Source organism: Schistocerca gregaria, chromosome X, assembly GCF_023897955.1.
Source record: "Schistocerca gregaria isolate iqSchGreg1 chromosome X, iqSchGreg1.2, whole genome shotgun sequence".
In the NCBI taxonomy this organism is placed as follows: domain Eukaryota; kingdom Metazoa; phylum Arthropoda; class Insecta; order Orthoptera; family Acrididae; genus Schistocerca; species Schistocerca gregaria.
In genome coordinates this window covers 297,291,510-297,308,234 of record NC_064931.1, presented here as the reverse complement: position 1 = coordinate 297,308,234, position 16,725 = coordinate 297,291,510, and the positions used below count along the sequence as shown (strand labels likewise).

At 37.3% G+C, this 16,725-nt stretch overlaps 1 protein-coding gene across 9 annotated transcripts in view; it reads left to right on the top strand.

Moving 5' to 3' along the window:
* Window positions 1–4,098: 4,098 nt before the first annotated feature.
* The window catches only part of LOC126297664 (F-BAR domain only protein 2), a 296,630-nt gene continuing 284,003 nt past the window's right edge, over window positions 4,099–16,725 (top strand). For 8 of the 9 annotated variants that reach the window (XM_049988756.1, XM_049988754.1, XM_049988755.1 and 5 more), the window contains exon 1: window positions 4,118–4,247. In XM_049988756.1, coding sequence (XP_049844713.1) covers window positions 4,218–4,247 — 30 coding nt within the window. In that variant the 5' untranslated portion in view covers window positions 4,118–4,217. Of the gene's footprint in view, window positions 4,248–16,725 lie in introns of all 9 variants that reach the window. The other variant, XM_049988748.1, reaches the window with a different exon arrangement.

Below are 16,725 nucleotides of genomic sequence, written 5' to 3'. Positions count from 1 at the left end.
TTAATATTTCCTTCTGAAGAAGATGTTTATGTAAATGTTGAAATCGTGCTTAAGGGATTTTAAAAACCTTCTATCTTGCAAGTGATTGGCTGTTTATTATTTCTTCATGAAGATTTCATCCTACAGTTGCTGCTACAGCCATTTAGAAAATTCTAAAGTAGTATATAGAAGCACATATGAATAAATGAAAGATAGACACTACCTACAGGAAGATTGACAAGGCCTATGGAAAAAATAGAAGCAGCTGTATAAATACTTGGATCAAGAGCCCAGATGGCAAACCAGCACTAAAGAAAGAACGGAAAGCAAGGAGCATATACACAGGCTACATGAGGGAAATGAACTTGAAGCCTGTATTATAGAAAGGAAAGAGGACATAGATGAAGATGGAAATGGAAATGAGTGTTTGGTGTCATTAGTCGGAAGGCCCCTTATGGGGCAGGTCTAGCCACCTTGGTGCAGGTCTTATTAGATTCTATGCCACATTGGGCGACCTGCGCCCTAGATGGGGATGAAATGATGATGAAGACAATACAACACCCAATCCCTGAGTGGAGAAAATCCCCGACCCAGGTGTGAATCAAACCCAGGCCCCTTAAGACAGCAGTCCGTCATGCTGACCATTCAGCTATTGGGGCTTACATAGATGAAGATGAGATGGGAGGTATCATACTGCAAGAAGAATAATGTGACAGAGCAATGAAAGACCTATGTCAAAACAAGATCCCTGGAGTAGATGACATTCCATCTGAACTGCTGATATTCTTGGGAGAGCCAGCCATAACAAAACTATTCCACCTGGTGTGCAATATGCATGAAACAGCTGAAATACTCTTAGGCTTCAAGAATAATACAATAATTCCACTTCCATTGTAATCAGGTGACGCCAGGTGTGAAATTAGCGAACTATGAGTTTAATAAGTCATGGTTGCATAATACTAACACAACCTCTTTGTAGGAGAATGGAAAATCTGCTAGAAGACGACCTTGGGGAAAATCAGTTTGGATTTCAGACAAGTGTAGGAGCACACGAGCCAATATTCACCCTACAACGTTTCTTGGAAGATAGGTTAAGGAAAGGAAAATATATGTTTATAGCATTTGAAGACTTAGAGAAAGTTTTGACAATGTTGACTAGAATACAATCTTTGAAGTTCTGAAGGTAGCAGGGGTATAAGCATGGAGCAAAATGCTATTTACAACTTGCACAGAGACCAGAAAACAGCAACAACTGTGGATGGGCATAAAAGGGAAGTAGTGGTTGAGAAGAGTTGGTTATAGCCTATCCCCAATATTATTCAATCTGTAGTTTGAGCAAGCAGTAAAGGAATCCAAAGTAAAATTTGGAGAGGGAGCTAAAGTCCAGGGATTAAAAACAAAAACCTTTAGGTTTGTCTATGCCACTGTAATTCTGTCAGAGACGGCAGAGGACTTCGAAGAGCGATTGAACTGACTGGATGATGTTGTTCAGTTTATAGGCACTGAACTGCACAGTCATCAGCACCCGTACAAAGTCCCAATTTTTACACAGTCCAATTTTTTTCACAGTCCAATCTAGCCACTGGCACAAATAATGATGATCATAAAATATGCTGTTTAAGAGGAACCGAAGAGGTTTATTGGTAGCGAGCTCCTTCCATTCCATTTACGAATTTCTTAGCAGAACCAACTGATGTGTATGTGTTATGAATAATATCAAATAATGTACAATCTCTCTTCTATGTAAACTCAATACAGTAATGTGTTCATTCTAAATAACTGTTGTAAAATGATTTTTGTATACAGGGTGAGTCACTAACTATTGCCACCTAGAATAACTCTGAAAGTATGATAGTAACTGAAAAGTTTGTGAGACAAATGTTGCATGGGACAATGGGGGCCATAATATGACCTTGGTTTTTTGTTGCTAGGTGGGGTCGCGTCAGAGTTATGAAGGTCAGCTTTGCTTTTTTTTTAAGGGATGCTATAGTCTGGTACTTGTTTTCTGATAGTGGCTTTCAAGATTAATCCAATGATGTGTAACAGTAAGGTCTTTGTAAATGAGGATCAAAAAGGTGTCATGAAGGTCCATTTACAGAAGGTGTTCGAAGTGATGACCATTGATATCAATGCGATGCTGCAATCTTCTTATCATGGATTGAGTGGTATTCCTTATCAGTTCAGCATTTATCAAAGCACGTGCTCTAACAATTCTGTCTTGTGTACCGTGCAAATAGTAAATATTCGCCGAATACGGCATAACCATCTAATGTGCCCTTGAGGTGTAAACACCATTCGTTGGTTTCGTAATACTACAGTAATAGGAACGGTAATAGTAGAATCTTCGTATCAAGCGAATGTGATTGATGTATTCCTTCGAAGAACAAGAGACTTATATGCTGAAAGACATCCTCAACATCCTCACCCTATACGTCGTTCATTTAAATATGTGTATGATAAATTGAGAACAACTGGATCTTTAACACATCGGAAACATATCTGGCAAAGAAAAGTTACTGACGAGAACGGAAATTGGTACTCTTGCCGCTGTCGTTCGATATCCTTGTGTTAGTTTGCACCGAATTGCAAAGGAATATTGCATAAACCAGAGTAGTATTATTCGTGTTCTGCATCGTCATAAATATAATCCTTACTATATCACTCTCCACCAAGAATTAACTGGTACGGATTGTAAGTGTCACATTGAGTTTTGCCGTTGGACTCAACTTCAGATTTAGAGCAATGGCACATGATTTTATACACTGATGAGGCTACATTCACAAACCATGGAAATGCTAATCTTCATAACATGCATTATTGGGCAACTGAAAATCCATGTTTGCTGCTGAAAGTTGCACATCAAAAACATTGGCTCATGAATGTATGGAGTGGGATACTGGATGACAGAATTATAGGCCTCTATTTCAGTGAAGGGAATCTTAATGGTAGGAAGTACACCACATTCCTACAAGATACATTAGGTCTGTTATTGGAAGAAATACCTTTAGGTAACAAGGAACAGAATGTGGTATCTACACGATGGGTGTCTTGCACATTTTTGGCTGATGGATAGAAATGAGTTGCAGAGACAATTCTCAAATCGTTGGATTGGTTGCGGACGGAGATGTGTCGTGGCCGGCTCATTCGCCAGATTTGAAGCTCTGGATTTTTTCTTGTGGGGATTCGTAAAAGACATTGTTTATAAAGTCGTTCCAGCTACACATGAAGATATGCGAGAGAGAATTGTCAGAGCATGTGCTTCGATAAATACCAAAGTGATATGGAATACCACTCAGTCAATGATAAGAAGATTGCAGCACTGCATTAATACCAATGGTCATCACTTCGGATACCTTCTGTAAATGGACATACATGTCACCTCTCTATGGATATATTGGAACGAAAGACACATCTAATCTAATCTAATTCCAACGATTCCTTGACATTTGGATCCTCAGTTTTCCGTTTATTCGGACGAGATTTGTTTCAGGCTGTCCAAATACGGTAACTCTCAAAATATGTGACGTTATATACCAGACAATCCTCATCAGCTGTTGTGTAGTTTTAAAATCGGTGTTCTGTGCCAATTTATGGATCAGTTTTGTGTTTGCCTCCCTGCAGAAATAGTTAGGGAACACGTCCCACACAAGTCCTCTTGAGCCACATTGTCACATTTTCTAACTTTTTCGTTCGTGACGTTATTTTATTATTTGCAGAGCATATTTTATTACAATAATTCCAAGTTCTGAAATATACACAGAGTTTTCATAACAAAACGTTGTTGCAAGGGCCCCACCCGAGTCGATCGTTTAATGCCTCCAAATAGCAGGCTCTTCCTTTTTACAATATGCCTTTGTACCTGGCGCCAAGTTTAAGGACGTTTATACGTCACAATCACCAGACAATTTTAAACTGGAAACTCTGATAAACTTTGCAGATATGTCGAGGTACAAGATGTTTGGAACAAATTTACTTATTATATATACCTTCATGGCAACTAATAAATAAGTGTGATTAATGATACTACTGTCGTATTAAATGAAAAACACACCAACTTCTCTTTGCGATTTTTAAACATCTTTGTCTTGATACAAAGACCACAAACAGTGTTATCTTTGCATTTAGGTTTGAAAAATTGTATGGAGGGGGGTGTCGCCATATTACAGCTGTATGGGTGTGTTGGGGGTCATTGTCAGTCGTTGTGAGTGATTTGTTTATGTGATGGGTATTGCCTTACCATGACGGTCGATTTTGGTGATTATTTCTGGGTAAGTGAAGTGACTATAGATTTTCAGTGGACCACTGTTGTGTCAACATGATGCCGTACAGAAAATGTTAACGTAACCGTATTTAATTACGGTGTTTCTTGTTTGCCCTGAATGTTAAACCTTGTTAATGTACATATTACGAGTTGCAGAAAGCGGCTAGAGATCGCTGTATATCTCTTACGCAATTAAGAAGTTTTTGAGCAAGATAGCATAATTTACATGGAATGTCAGGGGCTGCAAGTGTTTTGCGGTGATTACGAAGTTTATAAACTGCGTTTTAACTGGTTTAGCGCTACTATTTGTTTGTTATATGATAAAAAGGGAGGCCGATGCATTTCTGTATTGTAGTACAATATGCCAGTAGACTGAAGCTATGAAGTGAACTTATGACATTTGTCATAATGAGGGTACTGTTTACATTACGCCGCTCATACGATTGATGTTATTTTTATTGCGTTTAGGAGAAAGTTTGTGTACGGTGTTATTCTTATGTGCTGTACACGGCCGTAATGTAATACACGAATTGTTTACTATACATTGTTGTTTGTTGTGTTTCTCTGATAGGTATTCTATGCTATTGCGCTTAGGCTGTTTTCGTTTAACGTAGATCTTATATTCGCAGTCCAGTGACTACGACATCTCGCTGTATATTCAGTCGTAATTGACGTTCAGAAACCTTTCGATTAGAATTTTAGCAAAAGTAAATTGCCTTGCACTCCCCTTCCACCCTGAGTGTTTGATGGAGATGGTGCATACTTTTTCTTTAGGTAACCCAACTCCCATTTTTCTCAAATGTCATCGCGAAACTCGTGGATGATACAATCCGGAAGATGTGGCATTTCTCAGTTTTGAAGGGAAAAAAAATTGGCTCACTACCACCTCTACACTTATTGAAATTATGATTACATGGGGTGTCAAGCTAATTTTGTGGCTGGCTTGAGGATTTATTGGTAGGAAGTACACACCACGTTATCTTGGATGGAGATTCATGCCCAGATGAGCCTGAAGGAAGTCTGTTGGGACCATCGCTGTTTTTGTTGTGTATTAATGCCCCTGCAGACAGTATTAATTGTAATCTCAGACTTGCAGATGATGCAGTTACTTATAATGACTGTTGTCTGAAAAAAATCTAGACAAGTATTCAGTCACATCTTGAAAGTGGTGCAAAGAATGGCCACTTGCTGTAAGTGTTCAGAAATGTAAAATCGTGATTTTTGCCAATTGAATAAACTCAGTATCCATTGACTGCCCTGTCAGTAAGCCGAAGCTGGAATTGACCAACTCGTACAAGTACTTCAGAATAACACTTCATGTGGAATAAAATGATCACATTGGCTGTGTTGTAAGTATGCAGCTGGCAGACTTGGTTTATTAGTAGAAAAGTAGGGAAATGCAGTCAGTATATGAAGGAGTTTGCTTACAAGTCCCTCACTAACAATGTTTCAAAAACTAGCATGAAAGGATGAATGTAGGAACAGACCCCCATGTATCACTCCTACAGGTACCACGAGGACAAAATTAAATTAATGGCAGCACACTCAGAAGCATTTAAACAGCTTTTTTCCTGTACTCTATACGTGAATGGAACAGGAAGAAGCTCTAATCGCTAGTACAATGGAAAGTATCCTCTGCAATGAACTTTACAGTGGTTTGCAGAGTATAATGTAGACTATAAAATATTTCTTAATCTCTCTCAAAATGCTACAGAGCAAACCACCTTACTCTTCCCTCCCCCAAATGAAGAAATCCTCTTTTTCACACTGGTTCTCATTTCTTTCTTGTGAAGACATTGCAATTGCATGGTGTTTATTGTGTGTGTTACACTTTGCTCACCATGCATCATACCAAAGGACTATATATAAGAATAGCTCAGTTCTTAGCTGTACAGTAAAATAGTTATTAAATAGAATAGACATTATCAGAGTCTTGATGTTTTATGTTTATAAATATTATTCTTATTTACATATTATGATGTACTGACCATAGATTCAGTCAGAAACAATGTAAATGTGGTGGTGTAGTATTCTTGTTGTCCTGCTGTTTAAATAAGAGTTGTACATTACACATTGTTGTTCTAGTACTGTATCACTACTTAGTAATGGATACAATGTTAATGAAAGGTTTTCAAATAAAGGAATGAAGAGAAGGAAAATATCCAAGTAGGCCGTCAATAAGTTTTCTCTTTTCAACTGTGGGAAAGCAGACATTAAATTGCGAAACCAACTCTCAGCTTCCCCAGGATGTAAATTTTGATTATTGTACTTCATGTCAGTCATATGTAACAAGGAGGCAGAGGATAACAAATTTAAGAGGTTTTGTGTTCTTAAAGTATTGTAGAAAATGCACAAAAGAAGTTCCAGAAAGGGAAGTTGATATAATTAGCAACCCATGTTCAGATCCAGTACTTGAAATATTCAAACTGTGTATGTGACCTCTGTACATGCAGCATGATGGAATGAGATTCGGTACTGGTAGAAACTGTTGTGCTATATTAGTTTTCCAGATTAAAATTGTGATCTCATTCTATGGGGTTTGTTGCTTGGCTTTTTAACCATTAAGGTTTGCCATAGAGGTTTACTGAAAGGTAGTCATTATTATTCTAAAGATTTGCTTGCATGGAGTAGGATGGTTACGGTTCAAATTATTGTTTATTGTCTAGAACTGCCACAGTTGTTGGAGGAAGTGTAAAGGAATCAGCTTTAGTCTTTTTGAAAGGAACCATACCATCGTACTTATTTCATCATTCAAGTTACTGTGGATAATCTTTATCGGAGGGATTGAAGATATTTAAACCCCACTACTTCCAAATCTTAGGCAAGTCCCTTAACTATACCACCACCTTTCATGATAATGGTCTGTCAGTTGACATTAACCAGATAATTTAACTTTTTGGATCATATCTGCTGCAAGAAACATGTTTTATTAGCATAGGTGCACAGATACTCTATTATGAAAACAATTTCAGGGTTATGTCGTAATTATTTCTAAATAACTTAAGCTATTCATATGGCACTCAAATGATGGTACCACTTGGTGTTTATAAACTGAAATTGACTGTAAATCTTATGAACAGTCCACTTGTTTATATAACTGTAGTTATTACTTGGGTATGGCAGATATTTTTTGATACATTCCACCTGGGGAGTAGATCTGAAATCTTATCTTCATTGTACTCAGATAGTGGTTTGTATTTGTATTACGTACACCAGGTGAGAATAGTTGTCCATTTATGTGTATACAAATCATTGAAGGCTTAATCCAGACTGCATGATGTGAGAGACTAACAGTTTAATTTTAACCTTCCCTTCAGAATTTGTAGAGGCAAGAAGAACCACTGCCAACTAGGTCTATTTGATTTGAACCCTTCTTTGACAAGAAACTGGTATTGTCTTTCAGCATAATAATGCCTAATAATGTGGGTAGTGAGGCTAGTACAGTGGTACATAGTCTCTTGGGTGAAAATTGGGAAGATATTCAACTTGGTGAGCTTGCTTCTTCAGTATATGTAAAGAAGTTATAGTAAAGTAAGTGAACGGCTTAGTGATTTTGCCTCTTGACATGTTTATATCAGTGTAACATACATAGTGAACAAATACCAAGATTTCCTTTAGATGAATATGTGATTTCTGTGTGAGGATTTCAGTTCAGATGGAAGTAGTAGCTATTAATACCAAGCTTCATGTCATGTCCCTTGTATCTACTTGTTTGTCCACTGGAACTGTGTAGTATATTTAATAATGGTTTACTGTCAGTATTTGGTGAATTATAAAACATTTTATTTGTACTGGTAAGTAGGCAGAACTTGCACAAGCTGATGTTTCAATTGTATTGAGTCAAATTCAGCTTCAGGTGACAAGAAGGAAAACATTAATTGTTGAACCACTAAGGAGTAATCGCTGACACAGGTGCTATGAAATACCAGGCTCAAAAATATTGTTGCATTGTACTTTCATGAGTCACCTGTGTGTCTGTTGCAATGTAATCTGTTTGTACACACATCAGAAGACAAATGCCTAAAAGCACTAAAATTATAAGGAGGTTATGTAGACAATTTTCTTACTACCAGTGTTTCTGAAGAATTTTGGAAACGCTATGTGTAAGAGTATTAAACATCACTTACATTCAATTTGTTTTTAAACTTCCTGTTTGGTTTCATGGTAGGATGCTAAGCAGTACCATTTATTTCCCTGTGTGTGTGACACTTGCAGTGATAAATGAGAAGTTAAGGAGTGCAGTAGGGGTCTTTCTTGATTTAAGAGAAGAATTGATGCTATGCTCTAGTCCATACTTTCACCCAATGTGCAGCGTTATGGAAAGAGGGGAAAGCTCACCAATGATATGTTTCATATCTAGTAAATAAGAAGCAAGATGTTGTCTTGGAGTTTAAATGGAACAAATGTGACTGGGATGTGCTAAAGTGGTAGAGTTTTTGGTTGGTGGTTGAAGGGGAGTAATGGCAAGGTTGTTCTGAGTACATAAATTTTCTGTAACTATCGAAGATTCACTATCATATGTGACAAAAAATTTTACAAAATGGCATATGTGGGTACATATAAAGTATAATTTAAATTTGCAGCTGGGAGGGTAGTAGATAATGGCAGCATTGAGTTTCCATATTTAGATGCAGGAAACCCCAGGTAGTTAGTTCTTTTGCCTGAATAAGTACACCATTTGGTAGCTGCCAGAGAATAAATTCATGATAGTAATCTGTTACACATGCATAGTCAACTTGGTCAGCAGTAAGAGCTGTCCTATTAATCACTCAATAGAGTTCTTAAATATACTGTTGTCATCTAGGGAACCATTGGTTAAGGTCAGAACATGGCCTCTGGCTCATAGAGAATGTTCATGAGCTCATAGGCCCCTTGGGCTTAAATTAGACATGTTAATGATTAATGAAAATCATCTCATCATTTCTTTGAACATCTTCAGGTTGCTGAGTTGTGCTGAATTCAAGCCATAGATGGTCTGGTTGTTGTATGTAGTGTTAGACATGTAGCTACAAACGTACTGCAGCCACGAAAGTCTCACATTGTATATTTTCTGTCGACACATCCCACATTGTAACATTTATTGTGAGTATGATCTATGGAACAACTGAGCAGCCAACCAATTTACTAAGGGTACTTTGTAAGCAGTATCCTTTGTAGTTGTTGCATTTTTCCGGTATTGTACCAGTGAACCGAATTCCGTCAACTGCTTTACCTACAAGTGAGCCTGTGTTGTAATTCCATTTCATTTACCAACAAATTGTTACATCCGTGTATTTGTATGAACTGACTCACTCCAATTGCAAATAATTGATATTGTAGTCATTTTGTGAAGTAAATATTTTACATTTCCAAAGATCTAAAACAAGTTGTTAATCTTTGCACCACTTACCTTACTGACGCCTGACTAAATATTTCTGCAGTTATAGATAACTGCATCATCTCCAAAAAGTCTGTAGTTACTATTAATACTATTTCCAAGGCCTTTATAATAGAACATGAATAGCATGCATGAATGTAGTTGGAGGATACCCTTTCATACAATAGGAAGTATGCTCTACCAAACAATTCATAATAATTTGGGTAGTGTAGATACAGGTGTCATTAGTGATGTTGAGACACTGAAGAGATGTTTGTTCCAGCCTTTCTTCTGAAAGGTGTAGTTTAGTTAAGTCTTTATGCATGCTACACATAACATATTTGTGTCAAGCCACTGTCATGTGTTGTAGAATGGCTCAGATTCACAAATAAAATAAATTTTCCCCCTGAAAACATATTGACATGCTGGCCATTTATGCATCTGAATTTTGAATCCTAATCTACAATAGTCTGATAAATGTAGCACAACCATATAAAGTCTCCTCGTGAATTCATCTGTGGGGTAGGGGCAGAGGAGAAAGACAGGAGCTAAAGTAAAAATATTTAACAGGACAAGTGAAAGCTTTTTATTTAATAAAGGAGAGAAACAAGGTGATAATCTCTCCACTGTCCTATTTACCTGCACAGCATGGTAAATAAGAGGCACCATATATATGAAAACTAGCAAGATACGTGCATATGCTGATAATGTAGCAGTAGTAAGAAGAAATGCCAACACAATTAAAGAACCATACCTGGTAACGGAAAAAGAATCATTAAAAATTTGTGTCATAGTAAATGGAAAATAAAACAAGGTATATGGTAATGATACACTCAGAGGCCAGAAGAACCCACAAAAATTTAAACATAAATGGGGCGTGTTTGAAAGGAGTGTCCTCTTTTAATTACTTGGAAGCATTAATATCAAATGATAACAGCATCAGAAAGGCTATAAGAGAAAGGATACAAGCAGGGAATGGAGTTTACTTTACATATTTACAACTCTTCAGAAACAGCCTTATAACAACAAGAACAAAACTTGTAATAGGTAACTCCCTGGTTTGCCCAGTTGTCATATGGGTGTCAAAGGTATGGACGCTGACAGAAGACGACAAAATTGTGTACAGAATGATTGAGCGAAAAGTACTACATAAAAATTACGGCCCAGTAAGGGAGGAAGAAGTCTGGAGGATATGCTGTAGCAGTGAGCAAGGGAGAGATATAGTAAACTATGTGAAATCACAACAAAAATTACGGCTAGGGCACTTGGAGAGAATGGCAGAGGACAGAATACAAAAGAAAATGATGAATGGTATGATCCATGCTGCTAGGTGGAAAGGGAGACCTAGAAGAAGGTGGGTGGATGGTGCGATGGATCTCACCAGCATGGGAGCCCGGGGGTGAAAATAAACGAAGAAGAAGATTTTGTTTGTTTCTAAAATTTTTATTATCTGCCAGCACTTTAAATTTGCAAGAGAGGTGGTGAAATATTTTTGTACTTTGCTCCTTTTTGGACAAGAGGAAGGTTAAGGTGTATATAGTGTAGGCAATTTTTTCCGTAGTGTTCTGTTTATGTAAGCTGCCACTGTTTTCAAATAGTACCTGTTTCTTCGCAACAGGCTACATAAGAGTAAATGTATTTATGAAGCTGTTCTTAGCGTGAGAAATTTTTTAATGTGTTGCTTACATGAAGTTCTAAATCTGCAGACATACTCTCCAAGTCACCATACGGTGCATTGTGGAGAGTCCATTGTACCACTGCTAGCCATTTCCTTTCCTGTTCCACTCCCAAATAGTGTCAAGGAAAAAACCAACTGGCTACCCATATGCCTCCATATAAGCCCTAATTTCTCATACCTTATCTTCGTGGTCCGTATGCGAAGTGTATGTTGGTGTCAGTAAAATTATTCTGCAGTCTGTTTCAAACAGTGGTTCTCTCAATTTTCTCAACAGTTTTTCCCAAAAAGAATGTTGCTTTCCCACCACAGATGCTTCCCATTTCAGTTCCTGAAGCATCTCGGTAATACTTGGGTGTTGTTCAAACCTACCGGTGACATACCTAGCAAATTGACTCTGAATCGCTTCGATGTCTTCCTTTAACCCAACTTGGGGCAGATCCCAAACACTTGAACAGTACCTGAGAATAGGTTGCATGAGTTTCCTATATGCAATCTCCTGTACAGATGAACTGAAGTCAACCATTTGCCTTCCCTACCACAGTTCTCACATGCTGGTTCCGTTTCATATTGCTTTTCAACACTACAACCAGAAATTTAAATGATGTGACTGTGTCAAGCAGGACACTACTAATGCTGTCTCTGAACATTACCTGTTTGATTTTCATACTTTTCTGCAGTAACTTACCTTTTTTTCTACATTTAGAGCTACCTGCCATTCATTATTGCCAACTAGAAATTTTGTCTAAGTCGCCTACTATCCTCCTACAGTCAATCAACTGTGACACCTTCCCATACAGCGCGGCACCATCAGCAAACAACTGCAGATTGCTGTCCACCCTGTTCTGCCAGGTCACTTCCATATATAGAAAATAATAGCGGTCCTATCACAGAAAAAAAGTCTTGGAGTCACTCATATGTGGGAACCAATTCCATATGCTCATACCTTTGTTCTTGGATGAAAACCAGATATATTACCCTTACAATGAATACTGTGTGTGGGGGGGGGGGGGGGGAGGGGGGGGATTGCACCAGAAAATTATTATATATGAACCTAGAACCAATCAAAAAAACTTTTAGTTAGTTTCCTGTTCCATGGATTATTTTGCACGATAGGTCATAATGATGTGGAACAAGTCATTTTACATCCATACCGCATATTAATTTGTACATATGGTTACATTCTGAACGTTTCTAAGTTTTTCAAAAAAGAAAAGAGATATAAACATGTTGTGTATTAATAGGTCCTACCTAGCATGTTTTTACACATTATTTTATGGAATAGGAAGAGTTGTCAAGGAGAAACTTTCTCAGTTTGTTTTCAGATTTTCTTTGCTGTCAGTCAGATATTTTATTTTGCTTGGTAAGTGAATCAAAAATTTTTGTTATGACATTGTGCACTGTTTTTTGTGCTGAAGGCAACCTTAATGTGGAAGAATAAATGTCATTTTTCCTTCTGGTATTGTAATTATGTACATCATTGTTTTGAACTGTAGTGAAATATTTACGACAAACTTCGTGAGAGAATAAATATACTATGAAGCAGTAATCAGACTCCTTGAATGGATGTCTACAAGATGATCATGAGAGAGTGCCACATAATATTCTTACAGCACATTTTTGAACAATGAGGGCTTTCTTTGTCAAAGATGAGTCATACCACAACATTATTCCATATGTCATTGTTGAATGAAAATATACAAAATAAGTCTACTTACTGATCTGTCTTTCCTCAATATTTGCAATAATTTTTAATGAAGTTTCCACTCTGTTTATTATTACCTCATCATGTGTTGTGATTATCATTGGTGTGGTACCTCTAGATGGGTGGAACAGAATATGTTGCCTTTTCTAAAATTGAGGGTGAGACCATTCACAGAAAACCAGTCAGTGATACTTTTAAGAATTTTATTTGCCATTTCTTCCGTTTCTGTATGTATGCTTGAATTGGTTACAATACTAAGAGTCGTGTGCTAAAAGAACTAATTCTGCTTGTTGTATATTAGATGGAAGAGTGTTTACATATATGAAGATTATTAGTGGACCTAAGATTGAGCCTTGGGAAATCCCATACATGATTTCTCCTCACTCAAAATTATGTCCCCAGATTATTGGTTGAATTACTAAGTGAATCTTTCTGCAGTCTTTTGGTTAGATAGGACATTATCCATTGATTGGTTATACCATCAGACTTATAACTTCAATTTATCTAGGAGAATATTGTGTGTCACACTGTCAGATGCCTTATATAGGTCATAGAGTGTACATACTGGCACTATCTTATTATCAAACGCTTGTAAAATCTGGTGAGTGAAATGTTTCATTTCTGACCTCAGTGTTTTGAAATTAGGTGTCATACACATAGAATATTTTGAAAGTGAAATTTATGATTTTGACCTACACTGATGTTTACTCTCATAGTGGGAGTACTAGATGGATGTACTTACTTTTTAATTAGCTAACTGATTTTGTGTTAGAACATGATTTGCTAATTAGGTTAGTGCTCCATGGATCATGTGCTACATGCAAAACACTACTCTGCAGTTCCCACTTAACTGCTTGAGGCTTCATCAAACCACATTCAGACTATATCTCTACCGTTCTATTCTTGAATAACATGTGGGGAAAAGTGAACACTTACCTCTTACTGTACAATCTCTTATTTTATCTTTGTGATCATTTATTCCTATGTAGGTGGGCATTAATAAAATATTTTCACATTCAGAAGAGAAAATTGGTGATTGAAATATGCCTTTGGTTTAATAATTGCCATCACAGCTTGTCTGTGTTACAGGCATGACACTCTCTCTCCTATTTTGTGACAGAACAAAACCAGCTGCTCTTCTTTGAAGTTTATTGATGTTCTCTGTCACTCCTACTGGGTAAGGATCCCATATTGCATGATAATACTCTTATCATATGATGGACAAACATATTGTAGGCAATCTATTTAACAGAGTTGTTGCATCTTCTAACTGTTCTGCCAGTAGTACACAGTCTTTGGTTCACCTTTCTCAGCATTACCTGTGTGTGATCATTCCAATTTAATTTGTTTTTATAATAGTAGTCCTTAGCCGTTTAATTGAATTGACATCCTTTAAGTCTGTGCGATCTATGTATTCCTTTTAGTACTTACACTTTATATTGTTTAGAGTAAATGGCCACTTTTTGCACTATACAGGTACCTTGTCCAAATCATTTTGCAATTGGTTTTGATCTTCTGATAACTTTACTAGATGGTAAATGACAAGCATCATATTCAGTCAGTCTAAGAGAGCTGCACAGATTGTCTCCTAAATTGTTTAAGGAACAGCAGAGGGCCTATAAAGTCTTCCCTGGAGCTCATACTGGTAATCTGGGTCGAGTACACTTTCAAGCTATTAAATACAATTTGCTTAATGTGATTGATGAAATTTTGCCAATTCTTCAGATACAGTGAGCTGTATAGAAAAATGCTTTCAGTTTAATAACTGTGTTAAGTTGTTGTTCATCACTTTTAAAATGCAGAAATTTGATAGCAGGTTAAAACCATATTCTGGGCTGGGCGTGGAACATTGCCTTTAGCAGACAGTGCCTTTACTGACTAATATACTCAGTCTCACCTTGCGAAGAAACCACACAGTTTCACTTTTGCCACTACTTCTTTCTTACTTTCCAAACTTTACAGAATCTCCCCTGTATAACTTGCTTGAGTGGCGCTCGTGGAAGAAAGATATCGGCAGAATTGAAGCTGTGAGGTCTGGTCATGAGTCATGCCTGGATAACATACTGTGCTACAGAGTGAAAGATACATTCTTGAAACTTTAAATATCAAGTGATCATTACATTGATTTGAATACCACAGTGCTTGATTAAGGTTAGCCCTGAGGTGATCCTTCATAATGGCACACTCAGCCAGTTATGAGTCAGAAGCTATGGTTTGATATGTTGCTCAACCCTAGTACAAATTAGTATTTGTCACACAATCCTTAGGATGCACATAGTTGCTTGTTGCCTTTCGTTCTGTCTTTAAATAGTATTTCACTTCCTCTGTAGAAGATTGTTGAGAGTCGCAACCTTGGTGTTGTCTGTTTCACATCAGTGTAGTACCGTGACCTCCTTTGACTCAGTTAAGTGCAGTTGAGTGAAACATTCATTTTGTTATGTTTTATTTACTTTAGTTCATTCGCAAGATCGATGCAGAGTTTGCACCATAGTAATCCTTTTATACGGATTGCTCAGATGGAACCTTAGTGGAAAAACTATGTATTGCAGCTGCCTGCACAAGGCGTTTTTGTGTTTCACCATATCTTACACCTAGTGAATGTTCTAAATATATGAACCCATACAGCCATAAAAATTATAAAAGTGAATGTACATATGCTCATAGGTGTGTTTGTTCTGCATCTTCTCTTAAACCATTGGACCGATTGTGACCAAACTTTGTACACATGTCACTGACTGGAAATAATCATTGTGGGGGTGAGAATCACTTATATATCAAAGGAATGCGAGTAGGGGTGAAAAAGAAGTGTAGCGTACGATGCCTCAATACCTGTACTTTATTCTTGCAATATTAGAGAATGAGAGCACTTAGTGCTGTGCAGCATACTTTACACTTTATTTCAAACGTTTTTCTACTGACGGCCCTCTCGAAGTGATGAAAGCAAAAGTTTATTTTCACTGTTCTGGCAATAAAATTGCTCTATGAACTATGGCATTTTAATTTATTCCTTCTTTAGTAGTAACGGTATTCACAACACACATTGCAGTCAGTAGCCACGTATACCACTGGCGTAGTGGCAAAATTATATCTTTCTGCAGCACATACTTCAGGAGATAAGAGGATATAAACATGAAAATGAAACTGCAGGGCAAAATTCACTAGACATGCAGGTGAAGTGTGTTTAGAAATGCATGTGGAGATATATTTGACGTGCTTAAGTGGGCAAAGCCACAGGTAAAAAGCCCTTGGGACAATTTCAACAAAATTTGATATATATTACTTACATTCTGGAAAGAAGTAATTGGGGGGGGGGGGGGGTGGTGGTAAGAATCACAGGCCTCATATTTGAGTGAGGGTGATAGTGTGGTGGCAAGAGAAGGGGAGATGAGGAGATGGCTCCGGATAAGGGAGAGGGGGAAATGGGCAGAGGGAGAATGGGGAGGAAAAGATGGACTAACAGAAAATTGGAATAAATACATACCCTGGAAATGCTCACTACTCTGCTAGTTATACTATAAAACAAGTTCTTATTGTTGACTCTCAACTTTCCTATAACCTGATGTAAGGTGATAGAATGCTTTGTCTATTTGTGACTTTTTGAACTACAAAAACATCTTAGCCTAATTCAGTACTTCAGAGCTAAAGAGATGTATCTCCAAATTCCACAAGTTTGATTTGAGACCATATTTGTAATACCCATGTGTTGCTTTGTTTATTAAAAAAGGCCAGGAGCCTGATAGACATCTTAA